The 12684-nt window shown below is 38.1% G+C and overlaps 1 protein-coding gene across 1 annotated transcript in view; it reads left to right on the plus strand.

Annotated features, from left to right (window-relative positions):
• The window catches only part of AFG1L (AFG1 like ATPase), a 56556-nt gene extending 45379 nt beyond the window's left edge, over window positions 1-11177 (plus strand). The window contains exons 11-13 of the mRNA XM_069851676.1: window positions 7296-7436; window positions 9531-9644; window positions 10383-11177. Of these exons, the coding sequence (XP_069707777.1) occupies window positions 7296-7436; window positions 9531-9644; window positions 10383-10517 (390 nt within the window). The 3' untranslated portion in view covers window positions 10518-11177. The remainder of the gene's footprint in view (window positions 1-7295; window positions 7437-9530; window positions 9645-10382) is intronic.
• The last annotated feature ends 1507 nt before the right edge of the window (window positions 11178-12684 follow it).

A 12684-nucleotide genomic window follows, 5' to 3' on the forward strand; every position in this document is an offset into this window, starting at 1 on the left:
ATTCCTTCTTTTCGGTTTCTCCATCTGGGCAACGAGGGATACATTTACTGATGGGTGTAGATTGTTGCAAAATATAATTAGATCATTTTTTCATTGAGTTAGTCTGCAAATAAAAGATTGCCGCAATAGTGGATTCTAAGGAGCTGCTTGGCAAATTTCAGAAGGCTTCTTTGATGGTCAGACCAAATAATTTGAACTCAACAATGTGTTTATAAAATACTTGTTTTTCCTCATCCCCTTTTTCAACAGTTGGATATGTATCCGAAGTTCAATTGGAAATACTTCTTAAAATAAAATGTACATTATTAACTTGATTTAAAAATCTCAACATCCTAAACTAGCAATCACGCAAATGTCAGTCTTGCTGCCCCATCAAGAATGGTTTCATTTTTCCGTGTTACACATAAAGGTCAGTGTTCGTTATGCCTTAGAAAAATCATCCTCTTTCTTCACTTCTTTTTTAAAAATTTCTCTTGAAACCTGGTAATTGTGACATTTTGGTTTGAGTCTTATCTGGTATAAATAATTTAGAGAACCTTATGTGTCATCTTCTAAGGTCTTAAGGGAGTAAGGAGATACGGTCTTCCTCACAAGATTAACTTTTTAAAGTCTTCCTTTCACTTGTGCGTAGCAGCTAGTGCCCTCTGCTGGCAATACTGCTTTTGTAGCGGACTCCAACACATTTCAGCCTTTTTCTTTATAAAGGTTGAGTAATTTTGTTTCATGGATCCTATAATCTTTTCATTTGGTAATTAAGTGTAGCCTTTCATCCAGCTTCCAATAACCAGTGAGGGTAGCGTCTTAACATGACAGGAAAGTATATCTATTGAACTGATTTTGTGGATGGGTAAACTAAAGAACAAACTGTCATGTTAAATGCAAAAGTTCTAATACAGAAGTGCATGGAAGTTCATAAACCACAAGTCAGGGGTAAGTGGGAAAGTGTATCAGTAAAGTAATGCTGTATGCGTATCCTGTTCCTATATGCACCCTAGACAACTGCCTCTGGCCACTTTTGGAGGATATGGGGCTACATTAATCTGCTGGGTTTGTTATTTTTGAATAAGGTCATGTTTCCAGTTTGAGCTGGAAAACAGAGCAAAGGAACATTACTAACCATTATCAAGCATATGACGGCATAGCGAAGATAAGAAATTAAATTTAATAGCTGTGTTGTAAAAGGTTACCTTACTGTGATTTTGTTCTCCCTAAAAGTTGATTAGCGTTCCTGTAATTAGCAAAATACAGTATTTGTGTGGATTAACACAACAGAGAAGTGGCAAACAGTTTCTGTTAGGTTGTTGTTCCGCTGCAATAGGCACAATCCACAGCCCAGTAGGAAGGTGTAGTTTGCACTTCAAAATGAAAGGTGTAACTAAGCTTTTTTTTGAAAAAAAAAGAAAAAAGTCTTCATAATTTTCAAAGGCAACCAATGATTTAGGAATGCCAAGTGTCTGTCTTTAAGTCAATTAGTAGGCTCCCCTACATGATGATACAACTCAGCGGCATTTGCAGTTTAATGATTCTGAATCATTTTGAGGGAATTACCTCCATTAAAAACTGCTAAATGTATCTACTGTATAATTTGGTGTCATCTTTAGGATTGTTGGGTGTAGCTGTAAATAAACATACACAGAGTTGCTCAGAAATGAGCGCTGTTTTCAGTAGCTTTTGAGAATTATAGTTTTCCTTAGTTTGATTTTGATCTTGGTTTTAGTCCCAGCTGGAGATTAGCTTTTCCAGCATCAGCTCTGAACAGAGACTCTGTCCTTTCATTATAGCTACGTTTGCTTTAAGAATTTAATCAGTTTCTGCACACCCCAAAAAAGCTGCCTTATCTAGATCACAAGTATGTTTTATAAAATTATGCTTAAGAAACTTATTTCAGGTGGAAATATTGTAATGCAGTAATATTGTTAGTCAGACCTCGTTTCTGTTTCACACCTTATTTTATACGTATTGCCAGTTAATTTTAGAAAGCACTCTTTTTAGTGGAAGCTGCATAAACCTTGAGGTTTTAGATCCTATGCTTTATAGACCAGGGAGCACACGAAGATAAGATTTCTGCCACTGATTGCGGTTTTAAGGTTTTGGATTTTTTAATTCAATTTTTTATTTCTTACATACCTGTATGTACCTTTTTTTTTTAAGATTTATTGACTGTGCTTTAAGTGCCAATATATAAATAGACCTATAAATAGAATGATCTATAAACCTAATTCCCATTGGTTTCTGTATTCTTTTGAAAACTTACAAAATATCACAAGATCACTTGAGTTGTGATTATTTAAGGGAAATTTACATCTAATTTTGATGTAGATACATTTCTTTCATATGGCCTTTTGTATTTTGCCTGCTTATACCTGTTGAAATTGTTTGTATGCTTGTTGGCTTACTGTACAAAGCAACAGAAACCTTATTTTAAAGTCTTAACTATTTTTTGAAGACCTTTTTGTTGACACATGCCATACTTAGGAGTTGGAATTGGGCATTTGGCAGTGAGGGCTTTGGGAGCGGAAGGATCCCTTTTGCTGTTCTGCCCTGGGTTTATAGATCTCAGATTCCTGCTCTACTGGTCATCCATGGGGGTGTCAAAGCTGGAAATCAACTCACACAAAGGTTGTACTGTAGCTGTAGGTATAAGATAAGATGCTATCAACACCAAGATGCAATTAGGAAACTCCAGAATGCCTGTTGCTTGTGTTATCTGAGTTTTTCCCTCCTTCTGCATAGGCACTACAGTAATAATAATTGCTATGTGATATTGTAATTACATGATCACATACAGCTGAGTGCTGCCTTGCATAATTGGCTTCTGTCATAGTCTGCACCAGAGTTAGTGTGTGATACTGTTCTTATTTACACAAACAAAAACATTTTTTCTTCTACACAAGCATCTGAAAAGTCCATGAAAAATGAGATCTTATGACCCACCAGAAATGAGGACAAAGTGTGTTGGCTGTGCCCTAACAATCTTACGTTTTTATTTGAACTTCAGCAGGCAGCTGCATTGCAGATTGTGCCTTGGGTTTTTCTGTTCCTTTCTTGATTTACGATGCGGAAATATTATTATACGTCAGTGCTCTGTTTTATCAGCCATACTAGTGACAGACGGTGGCTCCTTTGGAAACAACAGAAAAACCTCTGTGCTTTTTTTTTATTTTTTTTTATTGCTTAAAGTCTGAGTTGTAAATACTATCTAGTCTTAAACTGTATTTTGTATTTTGGGCTTAGGAAGTTTTGGAGCATTGGAGTGTCTGCAGTAAATTGTAGTTATTGTCAGTGACAACTCTTCAGGGTGTAACTGGAACTGGCCCTGGAATATCTTCCAACATAAAAATAAATTTCCTCTTGAGATGAATTTTCTTGTAACATATGTAAAGCGTTCTGTGTTCTTCAGACAGTCTCTAAAAGGTGAGCTGCTTTGTCACTGATGAGTCAACAAACAAGGAGGATGCTTTATACTCGAATTAAATGGAATGCATAACAGGATCAGGAGAAGACTAACTCTTAAAACAGTCCACAGAGAGCTCCAAATAATAAACATCCTACTCGAACTGAGATGATGATAGCTGAAAATGCATTAAGTAGACAGACAAACAAAAACAAATGAAGGTGAGAACTTAGTCGAGCAGGCTGAAGTGGAGTAAACACTTGTCAGGAGGGAAGCTCATGTTAGTGCTAATGCATTTTGCATTAGTATGATGCCTATAAAATACTGACTTCTGGCATCAGAGTTAATGATAAAAGTCTACAAATTTTACCCAATATACACATGCTGGAACAATAATACCATAAGAAATATTCTTATCTGTTAATGTGGGTTGTTTTGGGGTTTTTTTTTTGTAACTGTTGCAGAACGTGAAAGAACTGGTAACAGATATTAAGTGACAACTGTTACCTAAATATTTTATGGTTTGGAAGTTGAGTTATGATTGATAATTGATGAAATAAAAAAAGATCAGACACTACCAGAAACACACACTAAACCATTATTTTTAGAATGTTCAGAAGACCAGACTAATCGGGCTAAACTTTTAATAAGAGGATTACATGTATATGTGTCAATATTAGGAGGATTTGTAGCTACATTAGCAACTTCAGAGGCAGTAATGCCTTCATGTATGCTACTAACTAAACCAGAATGCTTTCTGTGACTGGGTGCGGTTTGTAAAATAAATTTCTGCCCTGGAGAGTTATACAGAGGACAGTGGTAAGTGTCTGAAATCATTTGTCACTATTCTTGTCATCCTGTCCCAAGCCTGTAGCAGTGGTAGTCAGGACCCAGCCAGTACTTGCTGTGAGTTGAGGACAAAGGGCCTGTAGGCAATACTGTAAAGGGGAGGAGAGGGCTGCTGGCTGCTGAAACAGCAGAAATCTGCTCTTCAATGGAGCTTATATATTTGGACTGTACAGCCAGAATCTCTTGCAGTGGTGTAACGCGGCCTTGAAGCCATTTTCCCTGGCTCTCTTTCCTGTGTGGCACAGAATTGTACCTGGGTGCTTGTACTAACTTCATGCTGGTTTTGCAAGGGCAACAGGCTAGTGGGAATGGGACTCGAGGAGCTGTCAGGGTGCCCCTGCATCGTGGTCTCCTGCATTTGGAGCATTTTGAGTGTAGCTGGTAAGTTAGAAAAGCTTTGGAGCCATTGCAGGCAGCATGCAAATTGAGCCAATACCAAAGTTAGAGGAATACAAAAAGGGCTCTAAACTGTCCCCGGAGCATTTGTAGATTTGCTGGTTGTTCCTTCTTTTTATCATAAGTAGAATAAGGCAAGAGGAAATTAAAGGAATTATCCAATATGAGAGTAAGTCATGTTGAGAACAGTATTAAAAGCTTTGTCTTCACATTCAGGGTTATGTCTTTCTAAACTCTAAAAGGAGAGGGTTTGAGTCCTTTTCTATATAAAGAACTGCAGCTGATGCCAGCTGAGCCGTATATAACAACAGCCTGGCTGACTCGGTTGCATCTCACCAGACTTGAGTCTTGGCCAGGAGGTACAAACTTACTGTGTTTAAATGCTCGTGGCTGCTAGGCTCTGGTCTTTCTGATCATAAGATTTGTCGAGTCTCCAAAGGCCTGTTTCTACCAACATTTACAGAATAGTATCACTTAGCACTGGGGTAGGTGTTTCAAAAACTCTTGTTAAACAATTAAAAATTATCTTCAATTCATGTCCTTAATTAGAGGAGTTTCTTAATTGCTTGCTTCTTGCACTGCTGAAGTCGATTGCTTGTTTGGCTGTAATAAAGATGTGTATTGTAACCCTCTATGAACTGTCACTTTATGTCTGTATAAAAAGCAGAAGTATTCAATCTCCTTTCTTCACAGTTGAAATGCATTAGCCATCTTTTCATCCTCCACCTGTTTATTCTCTACAACTCCTCAGGTTTTTAATTTTCACGTCTGGATAGCCATCAAGGTGCCCACCAAGTTCTTAAATGTGGAGCTCAGCAGTTGGGTGCTTCAGTTTGCAGATTTTGCAAAAGCTTGAAGCCTTCAATTTTATTTATTTATTTATTTTAGGAATCAGCTTTTAATATTTGATAACTTTGTACTTGAAGAGGGTGTTTTCATTCCAGGGAATGTGACCAGGGAAGTGATTCTGCCCCTGTACTCAGCATTGGAGAGGCCACACCTCGAATACTGTGTTCTGTTTTGAGCCCCTCACTGTAAGAAAGACACTGAGGTCCTGGAGCGTGTCCAGAGAAGAGCAACGAAGCTGGTGAAGGGTCTGGAGAACACGTCTTCTGAGAAGTGGCAGAGGGAACCGCGGTTGTTTAGCTTGGAGGAGGCTGAGGGGAGACCTTATTGCTCTCTACAACTAACTAAAAGGAGGTTGTAGAGAGGTGGGTTTTGGCTTCTTCTCCCAGAAGATAGGTGATAAGACAAGAGGGAATGGCCTTAAGCTACATCAGGGGAAGTTTAGATTGGACATTAGGAAAAACATCTTCACAGAAAGGGTTATCAAGCACTGGAACAGGCTGCTCAGGGAGGTGTTGAGTCACCATCCTTGGAGGTGTTTAAAAAGGTGGGTAGTTGAAGTGCTTGGGGACATGATTTAGTAGTCGACAGGTATGGTTGGAGTTGATGATCTCAAAGGTCTTTTCCAATCAAGCGATTCTATGATTCCGTATAGTTCGGGTTAGAAAATCTACCACATTGGGGCAAGACAGAATAATTTCTTATTAATAACTGCTCAAAATAATTTCTTGTTGAAGGGCTGTAGTTAAGCAGTTATGCTGGGCCTACAGCAAATTTGTCTCACAATTTCAGTTAACCAAAATGCTTTTCTTTTCCTGTTTTTAAGATGTTAGCAGCCTTGCGGTGCTTTATAACCATGTTATATGGTAGTTACAGCACATTTTGTAGCTGGGAATGAAGTTCTGACATTGGCCTGCAAAATGCTGCTGATCTTGCTCTATGGAGTAGTTGCATCCAAGATACTGAAGTACTTGCATAAGTAAAACTTAATAGTTCCAGGAGTTTGAAGTTTTCCTCTGAGATACGATAACTTAATAGCTCAAGGTAAAGTACTGCCTGAAGTGCTAATAGGGTAGGTCTTGCAGAAAAAAATATCTTCCATGTAATGAAAAAGTAATTTTAAATGAATGTATTTGAATGTGTACTTGAACTACTATTATTTGAGCACCTTTTCTGTTGGTGGTTTAGATAGACAAGCAGAAACTAGTAAGGTGGTCTTACAGATTTTAATTTCATCATTACAGGTGAAACCATGAACAAAGGAACTACTACAAAATAGTGGGTTTATCTTGTTTCCTCTTACTTTCAGTACTTGAAACATAACATTTTTATTCAGTCTGGATTAGTCTTGGGTGAATTAAATGCAAGTCTACTTGTGAATTAGTAACTAGCCTCTGCATTTGTGTTTAAAAATCCTGATGCTGGAAAGCATCCTAAGAGCTGTTCAAATTTTTTATGCTTTTGGTTAGTGTTTTAACTTAACCATGTTTTTTCTTCTACACATTCCAATTTAGAGTGATTATTTTGTTTGTAGTTGTCAGGGAGATCATAACATTGTAAGGATGCAGAAGAGCCACACTTTTAACTATTAAACACTGTTCAGGTAAAGGTGACAGTGTGAATGAGTACCCATGTATACCTAGTTGGTAAGAGCAAACAAACATTCCTGAAGCAAGATTTGAAGAAACAGAGATAAGAATATGATCAGGACTTGACTACAATTACAGAAGAGAGGGTGTATTTCAAGGTACAGTGATGTTTGTGTCATTCTGTCATGGGTTTCCATTTCTTATGGTTTGTTTTGTTTCAGCCTCTTGGGGCCAGTGACTATTTGGAAATATCAAAGCATTTTGACACGGTGTTTGTTCGTGACATACCACTTCTTACAATGGCAAAAAGGACCCAAGCTCGTCGTTTCATTACCCTTATTGATACCTTTTATGAGCATAAGGTGAGAACCAAGCCTTTCTTGAATGAATAGGAATAATACTCGGAGCTCTAGAACCTGCCTGTTGTTATTGGTTTGAAGTAGGGTTTTCTGTAGCAGTGTTTTAGAAAACACAAGCAAAATGAACTAGCACTGCATAGAAACATCATTCCAGCTTTGCAGAAAAAGGCCCCCCTGCAATAAAGGCAAATAAGCAGTTTGTTGTTGTTGGGGTTTTTTTTATTTTATTTCTGTGAGTATTAAGCGTGACCATAAATATAAGTCTGAGCTCATTTGCCTTTCTTGAATAAGAATGTTACTTCTTTTCTAACCCAGGAAAACCACAGAAGCCACATCATCATTTTTATAATGAAAGATTGTGCTGCCAGCTGTGCTGGAGTAAATTTAAATTCTTTAAATTTTAATCTGTGTGGGCAGTTGGTTGGGAACGGGCACCTTGCTGAACAGGGTGCTGAGGAGTTAATAGTAGATTTGCATTATCAAGTTTAAAGAACACAGTCGCTATAGGCTTTACATATAGGCTATACATATGGATGGCTTCACACCTTCCATATGAGGACGGACTGAGAGAGTTGGCCTTGTTCAGCCTGGAGAAGAGAAGGCTCCGAGGAGATCTTATAGTGACCTTCCAGTACCTGAATGGGGCCTACAAGAAAGCTGGAGAGTGACTATTCATAAAGGATTGTGGTGATAGGATGAGGGGGAGCAGTTATAAATTGGAGAGAGATAGATTTAGACTAGACATTAGGAAGAATTTCTTCACTGTGAGAGTGGTGAGGCACTGGCACAGGTTGCCCAGGGAAGCTGTGGCTGCCCCATCCCTGGAGGTGTTCAAGGCCAGGTTGGATGAGACTCTGAGCAGCCTGATCCAGTGGGAGGTGTCCCTGCCCGTGGCTGGGGGGCTGGAACTAGATGATCTTTAAGGTCCCTTCCAACCCAAACTATTCTATGGTTAGGTTGCAGTACTGCTAATGGAATAGTAATCATAAAAGCAACAGTCCTTGTGGATTTACCGAGTTTTCAATCATGGAAGAAAATTCAGCACTGCTAAAACAAAGAGAAATTCACATTTTAAATGTTTCTTTTTTAAAAAAAAATACAAGATATGAAACCCTGTCTTACATGTGATTATGTATGCACACATGTAAATATTTATGCATTTGTGAGATTTTATTTTTTCAAGACTGTCCTGGCAAGATGATCAGAAAGGCCCTGATTCCGCAAGGTATTGAACTAATAAAGTGTATGAGTAGTCTCACTTGAGTCAGCTAGATTGTTTCTGATTTGGAAATGGACAGTTTCGAAGAGGATATGTTAATATTTCTAAAGGGGGGTAGGGCGTGGATCTGCTCTATCTATGTGCTGTCATTAAGAATTGCAAGCAAACAGCTGCTTTCATTTACTTCCTCCACAGGAGAAAACAATTTTTAAAGCCCTGTCACAAGTAGCTGTTTGAAAAAACAAACTACCCAAGAGAGCATATTTGTGGAGACCCGCTCACAATGCAAACATTTTGTGTGCATGGTGTCTCCTGTAATAAAATTTCAGTCTCTCTTCAGTGCAGCTCCAGAAATACCATCCTTCACGTTTTATCTTCCCCAAGTAGACAGGAAAACAGCAAATAATTCACGCTTGAGTAGCACAGGTGAAAGCAAGAGGGTCTCGACTCAGCCTTCTGGGAAATTTGAAATTTAAACATTCTTTAGATGAAAATATGTATGCGGTTTGGTTACCTAGTCAGAGGGACTTAGCTATGGGGGGGAAAGCAAGCATTGGTTACTAACACTTTATAGCTGTTATTTTAAAAAGTAAACTTGATTGTGAGCTCGTTACTTGTATAGCAGATATTCTGAGTATTTTAACTCTGCTCTTTGAATAAAAGTTACATGAGTTGTTATTAAAAAAAGGAACCTATGAGGTTAATATTCCAAATGAATACGTCAAGTAAATCTGTAACAGCAGTGCTAATAAGAAAAAGGGAAAATATCTCAAAAAAGCCCAAGGTCATAACTTGAAGTTTTTATACAACATGTATTTTATCCCTTTTCTATAAAGCCCGAGTGATGATGATGATGTTGCCTGTTTTCCTTCTCTCAGGTGCGTATTATTTGTTCTGCAGCGACTCCTCTCCAAAGCTTGTTCCTGGTACAACATGACAGTGGTGAGCTAGAGGACAACAGAGTGTTGATGGATGATTTGGACTTGAGCCAGGTACATGATACTAACATCATCTCCCTTTTGTAACAAAATTGGTTTTGGTCTCGTAATTGCAGCAGCCCTTTAGGAAGAGGAATCAAGTAAACATTTAACTAGTGATTTGCTGCTTTTTCTGCAGTGTATCTGTCACTCTCATAATTGCATGTTATTTGTTCATAGTCCAAGAAAATGTCACGATTTATAGAGCCGTTTTGTGTAAGTTTTAGGGTCATTTTGACTGTTAATCATTATATCTGTTCAATCACGTATGAAAATACTGATTTAAGTTTAGTTCCTACATTTAAAAATACAGAAATAAAAGATTTTGTGTTCTACATCTTCCTAGACTATACAGGACTGCCTCACAAATCCTCACGAACAGTACTATCGTGCATGTTGCTTTTTTCTGGTTTTCCTCTTCCCTATAACCTAGTTATTGTTAATGAATTTTTAAATTATTTGTCTAAATCAGTATGCAATTAGTCAACAGAAAAGTGAAAACAGATGGTTAACACATCATCTTGTTCTTCTAAAGGCAAATGATTGTTTTGCTATGTACCTTCACAAGATTACCTAGCTGAAAGAGATGTTTTTCTTTAATTTTTGGACATAAGTTTTATTTTTTGGTGCCATGCTGCTGTCTTACATTGTCAAAGCCTGTAAAGTGCTCAGCCTTAGGAGTTAGATAGAGTGCACCTCAGTACAGTGATGTCTCTCACTGTTTTGTGGTATTGTTTTTGTGTATTAATGTAGGATTCTGCCAAAGGACTCTCCATGTTTACAGGAGAAGAGGAAATCTTTGCTTTTCAGCGTACTGTCTCACGGCTCACAGAAATGCAAACTGAACAGTACTGGAAGGATGGGGACAGAAGCAAAAAAACATTATAATTAAAAGTTGAATAAAATCACTTACAAAGAAGTAAAACTACAGAATTGGAAACCATTTTAGTACAACTGGAAAAAAACATTGCACTTTATCATCTGGACCATCTTTTATTTCATAGTTTTTTTTTTCTAGCTTAAGACATGAGGACTTGGTTATTTTTCTGTACCACCATCCCATGGGCTTGTGAAATTTTACTTCCATTTTCTTTTCTATAAAATATAACTTTGATGATCAGGAACTTTAATGGGATTAGATTTTTTTTTCTGGAGAATCGGTCTAGAGACAAAGATAATGGGCCATACAGGGTTCACGGTAGATTTATGATGTCATGTGAAGAGGCCACTTCATGGTTCGTGCACTGCTTCTGTCATGTACAATGCAATTTGCACAAGAGAAAAATCAAATGCTTTCTTTATGAAATGCCTGATATTGTACAGGTCCCTGTTAGAATCCTGGAACTCCTCTGTAGAGTACTCTGGGGGGTCTGTGCGTCCCTATTTTCTGTGTGCAGCCACCTGCTGACTTCCAGGCTCTTAAGAGTTTCTTGTAACCAGGCTGTGACTCAGCATGGTTCATCAAAAACTAACAGTTTGAACCAGAAGAGCAGCCTGAGGATGAGCTTGAAGGTACTTGAAACTGCACAGCATTAGGGTCTAAATAATCACGGATGGGAAAAGAAACTATGATAAGATAGGGGATGCTGTAACACACAAATGCAAGTTAATACTCTTGCTAAATTTTGGCAGTTCTTGCAAGCCTGGCTCTGCTGCCTCTGCACCAGTGACAGATCTGTGCCCTGAATTTTCTCAGGCTTCATCTATACCAAACCTTCTGTTGCTGCAAGCTCATCTGCTCTGATCTGGAGAGAGTAGTGCACAGTACTGCTAAGGCAATCCATCATCTTACAACAGGAGTGAATTTTATGGAAAAGATGGGATCTCAGCTGATTTCCCAAAAACACATCAAACTTTCTTTTAGTTAAGAACGTAGTTGTGTCATTCTTGGTTTTAATCTAACTGAAACAAAATATGGTATTGCACGTATTGGCTTATAGTGTATTTTTATAAAAACACGTTTTAAGAGCACATTTAGAAACCCTGAATAGGTAAAATATTATGCCAATGCACTGAAAAGATTGTCCTAGTTTCTTAAGGAAAATTTGAGGGGTTTTCTTGGATTTTGCAACATGACCTTTTTCATATAGTATTACCTGTTATCAAAAATCTCCTTCTCTGCCTTTATTAAGCCTGATTAAATTGCTTCAGTCGTAATCCCCATCACAGTTACAGAAAGCTTTTCAAAGGGACTTCTGCAGGGCAGGGAGGACTGGAGAGGTTCTGTGCTCTTGCATGTGTTACAGCGATGCAGGTATTTTGAAGCCGTATGCTTGTCTTGTGTTCTGTTCTGATCACTTCTGTCTGCCCTGCAAGTTCCTTATGCTGGCTATGCCTGTTCTCCAAAGAATATTTAAAGCCTCTATTTAGAGTTTACAACTTATGCAACTACGTTGCTATCCCCGCAAGGATTACTACCATGGAGAATTTAATGTATGTTTATGAAAAACCCAATCAGAATACATTGCTTATACATAAGAATATCTGAATAATTTATGTATCTTTTTAGAGATTTGTATTAGCTTTCTCAACAGAGGGACTATTGAGATTCATGCATGTGTGTCTGTATATACATACACATATGTATACTTAATTTATAAATCTATATAAATATAGATAAAACTAATATATATAATTTTAACATGTGTGGTTCTGTATTTATACGTGGCGGTCTATGCTCATCATCCTGGGCCTGTGCTGATAACTCTCCTAAACCTTCAGCCTTGATTTTTATTATTTTCTAGTAGCATTCAAATATCTCCTGCCTACTCTGAACCAGAATGTATTGTGGGCAGGTGGGAGGGGGTGGTAGATGCCCTAAAGCATTTTGCATCTGCAAATTTATTTGCATGAATTTAAAAGCATTTTATATGTTTAGCCTGTATCTCCTCCTCCATCACGTGGGACAGGGGAAATGCCTAATCTTGCAGAAAACAGGTGAGGCGTTTGGGATGTGTGAGAGGAGGTTCTGTCAGGTTCTGTGTTCCCACAGAGACTGTCCTGGGCAGTGTTTCTTCACGCTGATGAACAGGGTGATGTCAGAGCTCCCTGCAGC

This window comes from Phaenicophaeus curvirostris, chromosome 2 (genome assembly GCF_032191515.1).
Source record: "Phaenicophaeus curvirostris isolate KB17595 chromosome 2, BPBGC_Pcur_1.0, whole genome shotgun sequence".
NCBI lineage: Eukaryota > Metazoa > Chordata > Aves > Cuculiformes > Cuculidae > Phaenicophaeus > Phaenicophaeus curvirostris.